Source organism: Takifugu rubripes, chromosome 17 (genome assembly GCF_901000725.2).
Source record: "Takifugu rubripes chromosome 17, fTakRub1.2, whole genome shotgun sequence".
NCBI lineage: Eukaryota > Metazoa > Chordata > Actinopteri > Tetraodontiformes > Tetraodontidae > Takifugu > Takifugu rubripes.
In genome coordinates, this window is record NC_042301.1 from 4,424,046 (window position 1) to 4,439,711 (window position 15,666).

The 15,666-nt window shown below is 45.6% G+C and overlaps 2 protein-coding genes across 2 annotated transcripts in view; both read left to right on the forward strand.

Annotated features, from left to right (window-relative positions):
* Positions 1–1,490: 1,490 nt before the first annotated feature.
* On the forward strand, positions 1,491–12,293 carry LOC101066599 (complement C3). Its single transcript, XM_003972086.3, has 43 exons — positions 1,491–1,648; positions 2,503–2,698; positions 2,803–2,965; positions 3,097–3,191; positions 3,275–3,363; positions 3,574–3,656; positions 3,749–3,836; positions 3,906–4,017; positions 4,144–4,264; positions 4,429–4,544; positions 4,652–4,798; positions 4,917–5,016; positions 5,115–5,203; positions 5,308–5,499; positions 5,638–5,793; positions 5,906–6,035; positions 6,124–6,192; positions 6,319–6,516; positions 6,599–6,719; positions 6,799–6,887; positions 6,964–7,103; positions 7,238–7,450; positions 7,929–7,986; positions 8,079–8,168; positions 8,372–8,578; positions 8,669–8,744; positions 8,833–8,992; positions 9,105–9,200; positions 9,282–9,432; positions 9,533–9,618; positions 9,709–9,786; positions 9,879–10,034; positions 10,118–10,180; positions 10,287–10,368; positions 10,472–10,520; positions 10,599–10,689; positions 10,763–10,852; positions 10,936–11,038; positions 11,198–11,287; positions 11,373–11,465; positions 11,547–11,630; positions 11,800–11,944; positions 12,065–12,293. Exons 1-43 carry the CDS (start codon positions 1,572–1,574, stop codon positions 12,204–12,206), a joined length of 4,974 nt encoding a protein of 1,657 aa, XP_003972135.2. The 5' UTR covers positions 1,491–1,571; the 3' UTR covers positions 12,207–12,293.
* A 2,196-nt stretch (positions 12,294–14,489) lies between these two features.
* The window catches only part of LOC101066371 (neuronal membrane glycoprotein M6-a-like), a 9,626-nt gene continuing 8,449 nt past the window's right edge, over positions 14,490–15,666 (forward strand). Inside the window, exon 1 of the mRNA XM_003972085.3 lies at positions 14,490–14,648. Coding sequence (XP_003972134.1) covers positions 14,612–14,648 — 37 coding nt within the window. The 5' untranslated portion in view covers positions 14,490–14,611. The remainder of the gene's footprint in view (positions 14,649–15,666) is intronic.

Here is a 15,666-nt window from a genome sequence, read left to right on the forward strand (position 1 = left end):
ATGTTGCAATCTGCAACGAAAAAACAATGCGAACAGCAATGTGACTTGAGTTGAACCGTTTTTATTTTCCATCACCCAAAGGCTGCAAAGGTTTTTATATAGATGGATAAAACATACGTCTCAATAAAAAGTAATTCAAAATTAAAAGTTCCACAAACAAGTAAAACTGCTATATTTCATCCAATGATATAGGTTAATCTCCCCAGTGCAAAAGAAAGCTCCTTTATCCACATTTTATTTTTAAATTCTACACTGTTTGTATTCCATGGACAGTTAAATATTGACTTGTATTAATATGTCACTCAATACCTTGCACTGGTGTATAAGAAAAAGGAGGTAAAGCTCTTTGCATTACGTAGATTTCTTCATAAAATGGTCCAAATTTGTTCTGATTATATTATAAGTCACAATAGACAACCATGGTCCACTTAAACTAACACCACACAAAAAAATATGTTTTCATGTTTTACCCTGCTTGCAACTGCATGTTATCATTATTCAGTGAGTTTAATACTTCTAATCAGAAGTGCAAAAGTATTAAGACAGCACTCAGCAACACTGTTGAGGCGGGCTAGGGGTCACGATGCTGCGTAGCCATCAGCCTCTGCCACCTGCTGACATGTGTCACATTTAGCCGCTTTTCTGCTCCTAAAGTTTAGGAGCAGAAACAGAGGGTTGAGGACCTAAACCCTCTGTTTCATAGTCAAGCGTTGGTGCATGTGTCACATGTAGTTCTATTAATAAAGCAATTGTTTGATCTTTGCTATTGTACACCACATGACACTTTATGACCTGACAATTGTGTTTGCTGCATGTTTGAGTCACCTCTTCCATAAATCCTCATCTAACTTTTCAAACACTGCCAACATTTGGTAAATCTAAATATCCATTGACTATTTTCTGCTTCAATGCCCAGGATGTGTGTATATACACACTCTTCATTATCTCACTAAGTGGGGGTCCTAAATTTCAGAAAGTCCCACTTCCACCATGAAAGGCAGTCCTGAGACATCTGAAGCACTACTCTTTTCCAACCATCTCTTCATTATTATTAATATTATTATTATTAGACCTGTGTGATCACAGGAGACTGACGGGAACTCAAGTCGTGCTTTTCTGGGTGCAAGAATCAGAATCAGAATCAGAATCAGAGTACTTTATTGATCCCTTTAGGGGGTGTCCATCAGGGAAATTAGCATCTCCAAAAAAACGTACAGCACTGTACAAAATTACCCACCACCATTACACACCATTAAACCTATTAAGAAGAACTGTATTTTAACATTTCCTGACAACAGAAGCAAATAACCATATTTGAGACCCTGAAACCAGTGGAAATGTGCTTCTTTCATCACTTCGTCATGATGTGGTCAGTTTCATTGATTTTCAGTTGTTTGTCTCCCGGATCAGAGATAGCAAACAGTTTCCCAACCGCTGCTGGGAAATTACTGTTTGTCTGTGTTGAAATGCGCATCCCAAATAAACACTGTGGGAGGTGCAGCGAGGTGAGGGGGGATAAAAGGGACGTGCGGTCGATCGAAGCTTCACATCAACAGCGGGTCAGGATCGCCATGGGCCGGACTCTGCTGTGTCTCCTGGTCTCTGCGGCCATTGCCACTCTCACCTCGGTTACAGATGGAGCTCCACTGTAAGAACCTTCTTTCATTATTATTTATAATCTTTGTACATTTTCTCTCATATAACTAAATCAAACTGTAACAACACAATGTAGAAATATCAAGACTTGTGGTTTTCTAATGTGCATTTTCTTGGATTTAACCTGTTTTGCAAACAATATTACTGTTATGACTTTAATCAGTATAAAATGTGCATAGAAACACCACATAATACACCTCAGTTCAGAACTCTGTGCTGACTTTACATAATGATGAACTGAAGTGCAGTTTGTGTTTGTTTGTTTTGTTTTTTCTTTCATTTGGCCCAAATCTGGTCCAAAGGTTGGAGTCTGCAAACAGAATTGGGACCACTGATGAAACGTTGCATTGACCAAGAGCTGGACTTAATCAAAATCATCATTAGATCACTGATTAGTCACTAATCACTAATTCAACCAACCTGATGGATCCTTTCCGCCATTAAACTCTATAATTCACCCAAACCAACTCAACAATAATTGTGTAATGTTTATGTTGTAATTTTATTTCTATTTTATTCTATATTTATGTATATATACTTATAATATGTATATATTATAATATGTATATATTGTGTATATTATATATATATACTTATAATATATGCTGTATTTATGCTTATAACATTCTAATCTTATTTGTATTTATTTATTCTGTTTCTATACTTTGTATAGGTTGCTCCTACAATTCAATTTCCCTACGGGGATGAATAAAGTACATCTTAATCTTTTCCCCCAGCTTTTCTTGCCCTTAACGCATAGTGCCCATAGAGTGTGTAGTGTACATGGGAATGATTAGTTAGAAAAGTTAGCAACTTCATGATTATGTTCCTCTCTTTGTTTGGCAGTCAGGTGCTGTCTGCTCCCAACTTGCTCCGGGTTGGGACAACAGAGAACATCTTTGTGGAGTGTCAAGACTGGGCAGGAGGAAACATCAAGGTGGACATCAATGTGATGAACCATCCCACCAAGTCCTCGAGGCTGGCGTTCACGTCCGTGACCCTCAACAGCACAAATAAATTCCAGGCGCTTGGAAGCCTTAGGGTGAATTAAATACCTTCATGATACAGTACATGAGGTGCTTCTGTCACTGTCTGCTTGCATAATGCATCCAAGAGGTCCTAAACTGCTCAACGTACTGCTTTCAGATTCCTCCAGGTGACTTCAGTAAAGATCCTAATATGAAGCAGTATGTATACCTCCAAGCCCAGTTCCCTGATCGACTCTTGGAGAAGGTTGTCTTGGTGTCCTTCCAGTCTGGCTACATTTTTATCCAGACCGACAAAACCCTCTACACGCCCAACAGCAAAGGTGAGGTCAAAGGAAGTTAAATGGGAGAGAGAGTCAAAGTTACGAAGAGAAATGTGGATACAGGCGACACAAAGATGGGTGCCGTCCTCTTAATGAGACTCAGTTGGGAATTTTCCCTCCCTCTCTGTCAGTTCACTACAGGATATTTGGAGTTACACCTCGCATGGAGCCTGTGGAAAGAGATGACGCAGTCAAAAATGATGCGTCTATCTCTATTGAGATTGTGGTATTGTATTTTATTTCCCTTGAGCAGATCAAAATCATAAAGCCCATTGAGGATATTGAAAAAAAGCGGTTGCTCATTTGTAGACTCCTGATGGGATTATTTTTCCAGTGGATCCAGTTTCTCTGTCACAAGGGATGCACTCTGGAGATTACAAACTTGGTGAAATTGTCAGGTGTGTATTTTCCATTGTTTAAATCAAATCAAGAGTGATACATTTTGATATCCATTAGGATTTGATTCTTCCACATATAATCAGAATATAAATTAAAGCCAAATGTACCCTCTTTTTCCAGTTACAACCAGTAGATCCTCTATCACGTCACTACAATATCTAGAATGTTTTGAATGTTGTAAACTTGACAACACATGTGTTCACGTGCAGTCCCGGAGTCTGGAAAGTGGTGGCCAAGTTCCAAAGCAACCCACAGCAGAGCTTTGCTGCCGAGTTTGAGGTCAAAGAATATGGTATAGCCTTTATTCTCTGCCAGGAAATGGTGAGGAAACTAAAATCCACACCGCCAGGGGCCTGACGAGGATGTGTGCTTTTCATTTTGCAGTTCTGCCCAGTTTTGAAGTGAAACTGAAACCCGACAGTCCCTTCTTTTATGTCGACGATCAAGACTTAGTTGTCAACATCAAAGCTACGTAAGTGATAATAACAACAGTAAATTATTCTTATTCTTGTTCTTATTCTTGCTTTTACTTGTCTTACAGGTACCTGTTTGGAGAAGAGGTTGATGGAAATGCTCACGTGGTTTTTGGTTTTATGAAGGACGGTCCGAAAAAAACTAAAAGCAGCTTTCCCAGTTCTCTTCAGAGAGTGCCGGTGAGCGTCCCAGTGATCTGACATCCGTAACTAATCCAGTTTTACATTGATGTATAAGAGAACACTGGCTTGTGTTGCTGTACTACGATGCTGTGCTCACCGTAACTTTCCGTCACGTCATGTCAGGTTGTGGAAGGCAGGGCAACGGTGACGCTGAAGAGAGCGCACATCACAAACTCATTCCCAAACATCCAGGAACTGGTGGGGGGGTACATATTCGTGGCTGCTACTGTGCTGACGGGAGATGGTAAGAAGGCACAATGGAAAAAAAGCCAAATTCATCCCTGTTGTGTACAAAAAAACTGAAGTAATATTTTACAGTATTTGCACTCTCTGTGTGAGTAATTATCCATCACCAGTCTTTGGAGGCACCTGGTCTACAGGTTGGAATGTTTGCGTCTGTGTCCACAGGTGGTGAAATGGTCGAGACCGAGCTGAGAAATATCCAGGTCGTCACATCGCCGTACACCATTCACTTCAGGAAAACACCAAAATACTTTAAACCTGGAATGTCTTTTGATGTCGCGGTAAGGCGTCACCCACACTGGTGCACTTTACAACCCATTTTCCCTTACACGAAAGGGGCTTTGACTAATGCAAGTCATTTGGTGTACGTGCATGCGTCTGCTTGCAGGTTGAGGTTTTGAATCCTGACAGCAGCCCTGCAGGAGATGTCAGTGTTGTGGTTGAGCCAGGTCCTGTGGGGGGCCTCACTGCGAAAAACGGCTTGGCCAGGCTCACAGTCAATACTGTAGCCAATGTTAACAAGCTGTTACTCACTGTATGTATGCTGTAAATAAATTAATATTAGGAGTAATTTTATATTGGTTGGTTGACATATGTATGAATGTACTTGAAAAGATTTTAGTCCTTTTTTTGTTGTGTGCCCATAATTTCAGGCAAAGACCAAAGATCCTCGCCTCACGCCGGCAAGGCAAGCAACAGCCAGGATGTCAGCTGACCCTTATAACACCAAAGGCAAAAACTACATCCACATAGGTGGGCAGCATCCTCAGAAACACCACACGAAGTTGTTGAGTTGTTGCCGAATTCACAGTTCCATCGACTGTAATTCACAATGAGCGTTGTTTCTGCAGGTGTGGATACAGCTGAAGTGAAATTAGGAGACAACTTCAAAATCAACCTGAATCTCAACAAGCAGTTAAATCAAGACATCACTTACCTGGTGAGAAACGTTTTGTGTCTGTGTATCTTGTAAAACCAGTTGTGTTCTATCCTGCAGCCATTAGATCACCTGCCCATGTCAATGACGTGAATATTTCTCTCCAGATCTCAAGCAGAGGTCAGCTGGTGAGCCATGGCAGATACAGTACAAGAGGCCAAGTACTGATTTCCCTGACCGTTCCAATCACCAAGGATATGGTGCCATCCTTCCGCATCGTGGCCTATTACCACACAGCTGACAATGAAGTGGTGTCCGACTCTGTATGGGTGGACGTCAAAGACACCTGCATGGGCTCGGTGAGTCTGTTTAAGTGGGTTGCATACACAGAGTGGTCATTTAATTGGAGGAGGGGGGATAAAACAAAATTTTGACAAACAATGTGTCTCTTCAATATTGCAAAAGTGTCGTAAAAATATTCACCTCTTTTCCTATAGCTGAAGCTGGAATCAACAAGGCCTAATCCGTCGTACGAACCCCGCAGGATGTTTGGTCTAAAGGTCACTGGAGACCCAAAAGCGACCGTGGGACTGGTGGCTGTTGACAAAGGTGTCTATGTCCTGAACAACAAACACCGTCTGACACAGAAAAAGGTCATTTCTCAATTTCATATTTCAAAATAGGTGACAGCCTGCGACGCTGTAGTTCACAGAACAGCTTTAATTAGATTTTCCATCCTTGACAAATGATTCTCCACCTTTCCAGATCTGGGACATTGTAGAGAAATACGATACAGGCTGCACACCAGGCGGAGGGAGGGACGGTTTGACTGTGTTTAGTGATGCTGGTCTGTTGTTTGAGTCCAACACTGCTTCTGGCACTGCCTACCGACAAGGTAAATCACCTGCCCCCCCATCTCATTAGCCTTATGGTCTGATAGACTGTCCCCTTATAAAAACTGACCAACTGTGCTGGCTTTCCAGAACTAAAATGCCAAGTCCCCTCAAGAAAGAGACGAGCAAGCACTATAACAGAGGTCATCACCACATTATGTAAGAAAATGCAGCCACACTTATGAGAGTCCATAATCAGTCAGGCTCGGGAGGAAGTTATTTGGACCTTACGGGTTTAAAATTCTGACCGCTTTCTTTTAAAATTTTCTCCTGCTGTCCCTCCAGCGGGCCAATATAAGGATGATCTGCTTCGGGACTGTTGTCTGGAGGGAATGAGGCTCAGCCCTCTCTCATACACCTGCGAGAGGCGTGGAGAATACATCACGGATGGTGAAGCCTGTGCCCAAGCCTTCGTGCACTGCTGCAAGCTCATGGAGATCCAGCGAGCCGAGTCTGAGGAGGAAAACCTTCAACTGGCCCGCAGTAAGGGACCGGATGAGGAAAGGGATGGATTGAAGTGGATGTTTGGTGTCTTTAATAATACCCTTCTATGGTGATATTTTAGGCGACGAAGCAGACAACAGTTATATGGACAACGACGAAATTACTTCTCGCACCCAATTCCCAGAAAGTTGGCTGTGGTCTGACATCACGCTGCCTGCGTGCCCGTTGAAATCGCCCAACTGGTGAGCTTCAAACGCACTAAGAAAACAAACCCCGACAAGGACGCTGCTGGGATTTAAGACTGACGCGATTGCTTTGCAGTGACACCACTTCTTTTGTGAAAAACGTCCCCTTGCAAGACTCAATCACAACCTGGCAGTTTACCGGAATCAGCCTGTCGAAAACACACGGTGAGGATTGTCCCCGGCTAGCGTCTCTTTTCACTCCTCTGATCATTCTCTCCTTTAACGCTCCTTTTCATTGAAGGAATCTGTGTCGGCGAGCCATTGGAGATAATTGTCCGGAAGGAATTCTTCATTGACCTGCGGGTTCCCTACTCTGCGGTCCGTGGAGAGCAGCTTGAAATCAAAGCCATCCTTCACAACTACAGCCCCGACATCATCATTGTAAGTTTGTGCCACTTCACCACAGGGAAGTTTAACAACGTGCGGATAGATGATGAGTCTGAGGGCTATTTAGTTGTATAGTTGATGATTTACTGCAGCGTTGGGGATTAACTACACTTACACCTATTTTCAAGGTACGCGTGAGTCTAATCGAGGAACCAAACGTGTGCAGCTCCGCCTCGAAGCGCGGCACATTCAGGCAGGAGGTCAAGGTTGGGGCCAAAACTACACGATCTGTGCCCTTCATTGTCATTCCCATGAAGGAAGGAGAATTTCCCATTGAGGTGAAAGCAGCTGTTAAAGACTCGTCACTCAACGACGGTATCGTGAAGATGCTGAGGGTGGTGGTAAGAGAAACTCTCAACCTTTTTAGACCTTTTAATTGCTGGTGGAACTCACTTTCAGACGGTTTCTTGCTGCTGCACAACTGGGCGGTGGGCAGTGGATGCTCTGTCTGTTGGGTGGGCGGGGGTAGCTCCGATTGTTGGGAACTGGCCCGAGAAGGGGAGGGTTCACAGTTTCAGCCCCACTGCAGACAAAACATGGAAGGTGTTCTGCTAGTAGGGGAAGATGCCAAAACATCTTCAGAGCTCTGCCGAGGTACCCTTGAGCAAGGCACCGAGCCCACAAATGCCCATTTAGGGCCCTGCGATGAACTGGCAAGGCATCCAGGGGTATACCCTGCCTGCAGCCATCATGTACCCCACCCCCCCCCCCCCCCCCCCCCCCCCCCGTGACCCCAGAAGGGATAAAGTGGTTAAGAAGACGAGACAAGACTTTAGATAAGGATGTGGGTTTTAATCAGTTACAAATTGTTGTCTGTAGCCTGCAGGTGTGCTGGTCAAATCCCCTCAGTCTGTCGTTCTAGACCCAAGCAAGACAGGTGAGTGTATTAATGTGGTGGCTGCATTGTTACAACCGAAAGCTTTTGTCTCTTCTATCTGATCTCTGAACCCACCCGCCGTTTCTCTTTAGGTGGTAAACAAGAAGCAGTCCTCAACAGCAACATTCCAAAGAAAGATATGGCTCCAAACACACCTTCAAAGACGCAAATCTCTGTGACAGGTGAGACGTTGTCTTATGCGATGGTGCTTACATATACGACGGTATTAGACCGTTTATTTCCACCTCCGGTGATTGGAGATGGGACCGGTGCTGGGCTGGAATCCTTCGTGCTTTTGTCAGTAGTCCCAACATTCTCCTTGTTTTCAGAGGTAATCGTCTCCAAGATTCAGGTGAAATGCGTCAGATTTCCTTTGTATCTGCAGGCGTAGAACAAATATCTTCACTGGTGGAGAATGCCATTAGTGGGACATCCATGGGCAGTCTGATCTACCAGCCTTCTGGTTGTGGCGAGCAGAACATGATCCACATGACCTTGCCTGTCATCGCAACCACATACCTGGATAAAACGAACCAGTGGGAGACTGTAGGGTTTCAGAAACGTGACGAAGCCCTCCAACACATAAAGACCGGTAAGCTCACCTTCAACGGGCCCAGACTGGTTAAACAAAGGTTAGATCGAATCAAATAAATGAAGGGTAAATGTGTTTTTTGTTGTCTAGGCTACAAGAACCAGCTTGCTTTCCGCAAAGCAGATGGATCTTTTAGTGTGTGGGCCAATCGCAAAAGCAGCACCTGGTGAGGCATCCGAACGGGACCATACTTTGGATATCATAGGCACCCAGATGTGTGAGGAAATTAAGAAACTACCCTGTGACTTCTTCAGGCTGACTGCTTATGTGGCCAAGGTGTTCGCCATGGCCAACAACCTGGTGGCCGTGCCCAACAACATGATCTGCGAGGCTGTGAAGTATCTGATTCTGAATACTCAGCAACCTGACGGCATGTTTAAAGAAGTTGGAACCATAAGCCACGGCGAGATGATTGTATGTTTCCCTTCGCACTTCATTTTTATAGTGAAAAAGGATTGAGTTGAGGACGTTCACATGGGGCCGATGAGCCTTTTATACAAATAAAAACATGTCTCTGCTCATGTAGGGTGATGTGCGCGGCGGCGACTCAGATGCCTCCATGACAGCTTTCTGCCTCATCGCCATGCAGGAATCGCGCCAACTGTGCACCGCCACTGTAAACGTAAAGACTTTACCCATCTAGCCTGACATTTCCGGCTTCAGTGAAGCTATATTTGACATGCCGCCCTCTTGTTCCACCCAGAGTTTGCCAAACAGTATAGAGAAGGCAGTGACTTATCTACAGACGCGTCTGCCCAACCTCACTAACCCTTACGCGGTCACCATGACATCCTACGCACTGGCAAATGAGAATAAGCTCAACCGAGCCATCCTCTTAAATTTTATTTCCCCAGGTTTGGTCGTGCAACAGTATTTCTCTCATTTTAGACAGATTCCGTTCACTTTGGTGGGTTGACCCAATAACAAATCTGTATTTGTGCATGTCCTGCTTAGAGCTGTCCCACTGGCCAGTACCTAAGGGCCGTGTTTACCAACTGGAGGCCACAGCTTACGGACTGCTCGCTCTGGTAAAAGCCAAGGTAAGAAAACGTATAATAGGCTGTTTAATTGTTCAGTTAAGGTGTTATCTTGTGTAAGACGCTTCAGCCTTTGAATTTGTGTTGGTGAAGGCGTTTGAAGATGCCAGACCGATCGTCAGGTGGTTGAACAAACAGCGGAAGGTGGGCGGAGGCTACGGATCAACCCAGGTAACTCCCAGATTCTTTCCATTATTCTCTTTAAAGTCCATTTACAAAGATCTCTTTCACGTGACTGTTTTCGCCCGTGTTTCTTTCCCCAGGCTACTATAATTGTTTACCAGGCAGTAGCTGAGTACTGGGCTAATGCTAAAGAACCAGACTACGATCTTAATGTGGACGTTCTGCTGCCCGGCCGATCCGGACCTGACAAGTACAAGCTGACCAGGGACACACACTACACCACGAGAACGACCAAGGTAAAATATTAGACGGCCTCGCCAGGAAGTGATCCTCCTCTTCTCACCTGCTGAAACGTGTGCGCTGATTTCAATTCCCTCAGATCAATGAAATCAACCAGGACGTGACGGTGACGGCCACAGGATCGGGCGAAGCAACTGTGACGGTACCGTTTATCGGCTGATACGCTTATCCACGTTTACTTGCTGAAGGCCACATTAGTCAGGACGGCCTCCGCACTGCGTTGACCACCTCCCCTCTCTGTGTGACAGATGGTGTCGCTGTATTACGCTTTGCCCAAAGAAAAAGAGAGCGACTGTCAGAAGTTTAACCTGTCGGTGCAGCTGATCCCAGGTCAGTTGTGTGCTTTTCTTCCCCATCCCCCATTGCTCTCTTTTGGACACTTCTGGGGAGAAATCGACCGACAGCTTAAAAAAAAGTGTTTTCCTGCCTACAGAAAAACAGGATGAAAAGGAAAAGGTGTACAAGCTGAGAATAGATGTTTTGTAAGTACCACCGGCCTGGTTCTATTTGAATTTTTGAACTGGAATTGAGTTTTTACATCCTTTCATTTTCTGAATCAGCTACAAGAACAAGGAGCGGGACGCAACCATGTCGATCTTGGATATTGGTTTACTAACTGGCTTCACTGTTAACAACAACGACCTGGACTTGGTAAGATGGTTCACACGCCCGCAGGTGCACGAGCGCACACACGTCCACGTCTGACCCGTGTGTTTGTGTGCAGTTGTCCAAAGGCCGCGCTCGCGTCATTTCAAAGTACGAGATGAACAAGGTCCTGTCGGAGAGAGGCTCACTCGTCCTCTACCTGGAAAAGGTGACCCCGCCCCCCGTTTCTCTCTGGCGCAGGTTTTCTTTCCGCCGTGCTTTTTCTTAGTCTCAATTTCCATCCCACCGCAGGTTTCTCACCGAAAGCCAGAAGAAATCACCTTCAGGATCCACCAGAAGAGCAAAGTTGGCGTCTTACAACCAGCTGCTGTGTCCGTCTACGAATACTATGACCGTGAGTTTCAGAGATGTTACCTTGGAGATCTCTTCTTTGACTGCCAGCCACGGAGCCACTGAGAAACCTTTAAGAGTTTCAACATTCCTAATTGATCTTGGATGTCTTTAATTGCCGTGTGCAACGTGTGAGCTTTTGAACCTTTCTCTCCCATCCCAGAAACACATTGTGTGAAATTCTACCATCCAGAGAGGGAAGCCGGAAAGTTGTTGCGACTCTGTCGGGGTGAACAATGCACATGTGCTGAAGGTAAATATATATGCTTCCCCTGAGGGATCCTTAGATACTCTTGCCCGACATACTGTATATGTTTCTTTATGTTTCGTGTCCACAGAAAATTGCAGTCTGCAGCAGAAAGGTAAAATCAGCAACCACGTGCGAACAGAGAAGTCTTGTGAGACCACGGCCACCAGCAAGATCGATTATGGTTAGTGACTCTTGTTAAAAGTAGACGGGGCTAATTCAGCGAAGAACAGATGAGCTCACCATATGCGTTGTCTGTCCTCAGTGTATAAAGTAAGAGTGGAACAATTTAAAGCTGACCTGTCCACTGACGTATACACAATGAGGATATTGGAAGTCATCAAGTCAGGTGCGTATCCGGAGTCCCTTAGGTGACACTCTGCCACCCTGCAGACCCGGTAAAGGGTGCAGGAAGCAGCTGATGTTGCTGCTTTTCTCGCAGTGACGTTTGCCGACCGAGATGAAGGTTTGAATGAATGAGTCAATGAATGAATGAATGGATTCTGCTTTTATTTCAGGAACTTCCGATGTGGCTCCTCAGGGAAAAATGCGTCCATTCCTCAGTTATCAACACTGCAGGGAATCTTTAGGCCTGACCAAAGGAAAAACCTACCTCCTCATGGGGTCATCCAAAGACATTCACAGGGACGACCGGGGGCAAACGTAAGTTTGTTTCATTTGGGAATGCGAATCTGCGAATCCACAGTTTCCTGGCAGCCACATTCCGGAATTATATCCATATTGGTTCAAGCTTGGCCACAGATTTGTCCCCTGCATCCGCAGGTTTCAGTATGTTCTCGGTGAGAGGACCTGGGTTGAGTACTGGCCCACAGATCCAGAGTGTCAGTCCGAGCAGCACCGACCCACCTGCCTGGGCATGGAGGAGCTGCAGCAGCAGTATCAGCTCTTTGGGTGCCAGCAGTAGCCGGACACAAACAACATTTCTTGCAGATTGCCTTTTTTTGTCAATGAAAATGTCAACAACAATAAAAATCCATTTTAATACATCCAATAGGCCTTTTGGCCCCTTTTGCTATTGTCCATTCACAACTTTGTAAAATGTCCAGAGAAGAAGCAAGTTAAAACTAAACATTTTGGCTGAAAGAGCAGAAAACCAGATAAATATGTGATTAAAAATAAACCGAAACACAGGCAAGGCTGTCGGCTCGATCACAAACAGCTGAAGCTGCATCTGTACACCATATTTTCACTGCTGGAGTAAACAGAGCATTTATGTAATGCACACAGTTGGGCATTATTCATTTAAACTCATTTGCAGTTAAAATGAACTTTTAAAAAACAAAGAATGGCTGGATTTGGCGTGTCATTAAAAAACCCTAACAAGACCACCAGATGGCGACATTTGACCACTAGAGCTGAAATTCAGTGAATTGGCAACTTTGAAAGCTGCAACAAAATGCAACCAAAGTGTCGGTATGAGAATAAAATTTATTAAGCAGAACTGCACAAACAAGGACTTTGATCTGGTGTTATTGGTGCATAAAAGTAAACAAAATAAAGCACTTTTAGAAGTAAAATAGAGTTGTACTTTGGATAATTGTTCTAAGATAAGAGATAAGAAGGTGTTTACAATGTTATATAAAAGGGTGATGTAAAAAGCAAAGGTTGAGTTTTGTTGCTACCGTCATCATAAATATCAATTCCCAAATTCAGTTGATTGAAGAAGGACAGAAAAACTGTGCAGTGGAGCTATTGGTGGGTCTGACCCCTGGCTAAGCTAATGCTCATGAATAGGTTAATGCTCCCCTCCTCCTCTCCTCTCCTCTCCTCTCCTCTCCTCTCCTCTCCTCTCCTCTCCTCTCCTCTCCTCTCCTCTCCTCTCTCCTCTCCCCTCTCCCCTCCTCTCCTCTCCTCTCCTCTCCTCTCCTCTCCTCTCCTCTCCTCTCCTCTCCTTCTTCCCTCCCCCTCCCCTCCCCTCCTCTCCCCCTCCCGTCCCCTCCTCTCCTCCTCCTCATCTCTCCTCTCCTCTCCTCCCCTCTCCCCTCTCCCCTCCTCTCCTCTCCTCTCCTCTCCTCTCCTCTCCTCTCCTCTCCTGTCCTGTCCTGTCCTGTCCTGTCCTGTCCTCTCCTCTCCCCTCCCCTCCCCTCCCCTCCCCTCCCCTCCCCTCCCCTCCCCTCCTCCTCCTCATCTCTCCTCTCCTCTCCTCTCCTCTCCTCTCCTCTCCTCTCCTCTCCCCTCCCCTCCCCTCCCCTCCCCTCCTCTCCTCTCCTCTCCTCTCCTCTCCTCTCCTCTCCTCTCCTCTCCTCTCCCCTCCCCTCCTCTCCTCTCCTCTCCCCTCCCCTCCCCTCCCCTCCTCTCCTCTCCTCTCCTCTCCTCTCCTCTCCTCTCCCCTCCCCTCCCCTCCCCTCCTCTCCTCTCCCCTCCCCTCCCCTCCCCTCCTCTCCTCTCCTCTCCTCTCCTCTCCCCTCTCCTCCCCTCCCCTCCCCCCCTCTCCTCTCCTCTCCTCTCCTCTCCTCTCCTCTCCTCTCCTCTCCTCTCCCCTCCCCTCCCCTCCTCTCCCCTCCCCTCCCCTCCCCTCCCCTCCCCTCCCCTCCCCTCCTCTCCTCTCCTCTCCTCTCCTCTCCTCTCCTCTCCTCTCCCCTCCTCCCATTAACTCTTTATGGGGAAAACAAGTGTTCAGATTTACCATCGGTCGTAAACGTGTCCCATAAACAATGATAAATACGTTGTTGGAGCAGGAATATTATCCATCACAAAACACAATAACAATGAAATTAATTGGTAATCTGGAGCAAGATAAGGTGCCACTTATTCACTGGCCAGGTATTTATAGCTTTTTTGGGGGACATTGTTACAGTACTGTATATTAATTTTCAATTTCCTTCAGTTTGATGATGCCCGATAGACATTAACTGACATGCCTATAAACCTCCATTTTAGAGGCTATAGAGGCTTACATTTAATATATGCCACCATCCCTTTGGTTTGATTTAATAGTTAGTTTAGCATGAATTCATCCCTTATATTCTCACTGGTGTTGGCTTGTTTTAAGCACAATAGGTCTTGTGTCTTACTCTTCCCTTTTATATGCCTAAATGTGTTAAAATCTCTTCACGGTGAACGATTAATGGCTTCTATTTATGATCTCATTCACTGAAATAGTGGTGAAAAGGGAGAGAGAGCAACGTTAAAGCAGGGACTTCCCTGAGCCTCCATCATCTGCAGGGAGGGAAAAAACAGAGAGAGAGAGAGAGAGAGAGAGCCTCCCACACACACACACACATACACACACACACCGTGTTGCGAGCTAGCAAGAGGCTTCAAACTGCTTGATACAAAACAGACACAAAGGGACTGTATCCTGCAATAATGGAGGAGAACATGGATGAATCCCAGAGCCAGAAAGGTAGGACCACGAACCGTTTCCCCTTTTTTGTCTTTCATCGGACGTGCCATTGTTCCCTTCATCCATCTCGCTCGTCATAATGGGATTCTTTTGTGTGAAGAGCGAAGAACACAACATGTCCTGCAGGGGGTGGAGGGGTAATTGGGTGGGGGGCATAGACTTGTGTCGGTGCTCTTCATATATATTTTTTTTTAATATATATGTATAATCAACCATCATTTGCTTTTGCTTTCTTTTGCTGCTCCTTTGTGAAACCAACCATATTTAAGATTCAGTCGGACCTGATGAAAATCCCAGCCGCTACATCCGCAGCTGGGTTTTTGTCCTCTCTCAGACAAATGGATGAATAAACCAGCTTGGACGGAGGATGGGAGGCAGACGGGAGAGGGTCGGTGTTGTTTTGAGAGAACAGATGGATGGACAGATGTATGGATGGGAGGATGGATGGATGGATGGATGGATGGATGGAGGAGGTGGGAGTGGCACCGTGGTGGGGGAGGAGAGGGGGGAGAAGGTGACAGAATGGGAAAACATGGGCCCAAACCTTTCAATAAAAGCTCAAAATCGGAGGGAGGAGGGATAAGTGGGGCAGTGATTGATGCCTCCATTGGGATTTTCTTTGTTAGCCTCTTTTGTTGACGCTTTACGCTTGTCCGAACGCCTTTTTCTCTCCTCTCTGCGCCCTTTTTTGAAAAAAAATAATAATAAAAACAACCATGCTCCTTAATCCAGCTCCTCCATTTTCCCGATGCCTCTTTCTGTCCTAAACATCTTCCTCTCTGATACTGACTCTCCCTCTGTAGGTGACGGCGTCTGCCTTCCTCTCGCCGTCTCCCCCTATTTTGACTCCCTCCTCGCGTACCTCCATCTTGCTGTGCTCCCTCCCTTCATCCATTTTTTTTTTGCGCCTTTTGCTGTAATCTGAGGGACATTTCTACACGGTTTGTTTGTCTGCTCGGTGGTTCGGGTGCAATAATAATGTCTACAGCATTATTTTCCTCCCAAATTTGTTGTGGTG

What these genes read in the sequence shown, in the direction of transcription:
- LOC101066599 (XM_003972086.3), top strand. Translation starts at nt 1,572, where the DNA reads ATGGGCCGGACTCTGCTGTGTCTCCTGGTCTCTGCGGCCATTGCCACT. An exon ending in GTTCTCTTCAGAGAGTGCCG is followed by an intron (nt 4,018 to 4,143) that starts GTGAGCGTCCCA and finishes ACGTCATGTCAG; the next exon opens with GTTGTGGAAGGCAGGGCAAC. An exon ending in AGAGGTCATCACCACATTAT is followed by an intron (nt 6,193 to 6,318) that starts GTAAGAAAATGC and finishes CTGTCCCTCCAG; the next exon opens with CGGGCCAATATAAGGATGAT.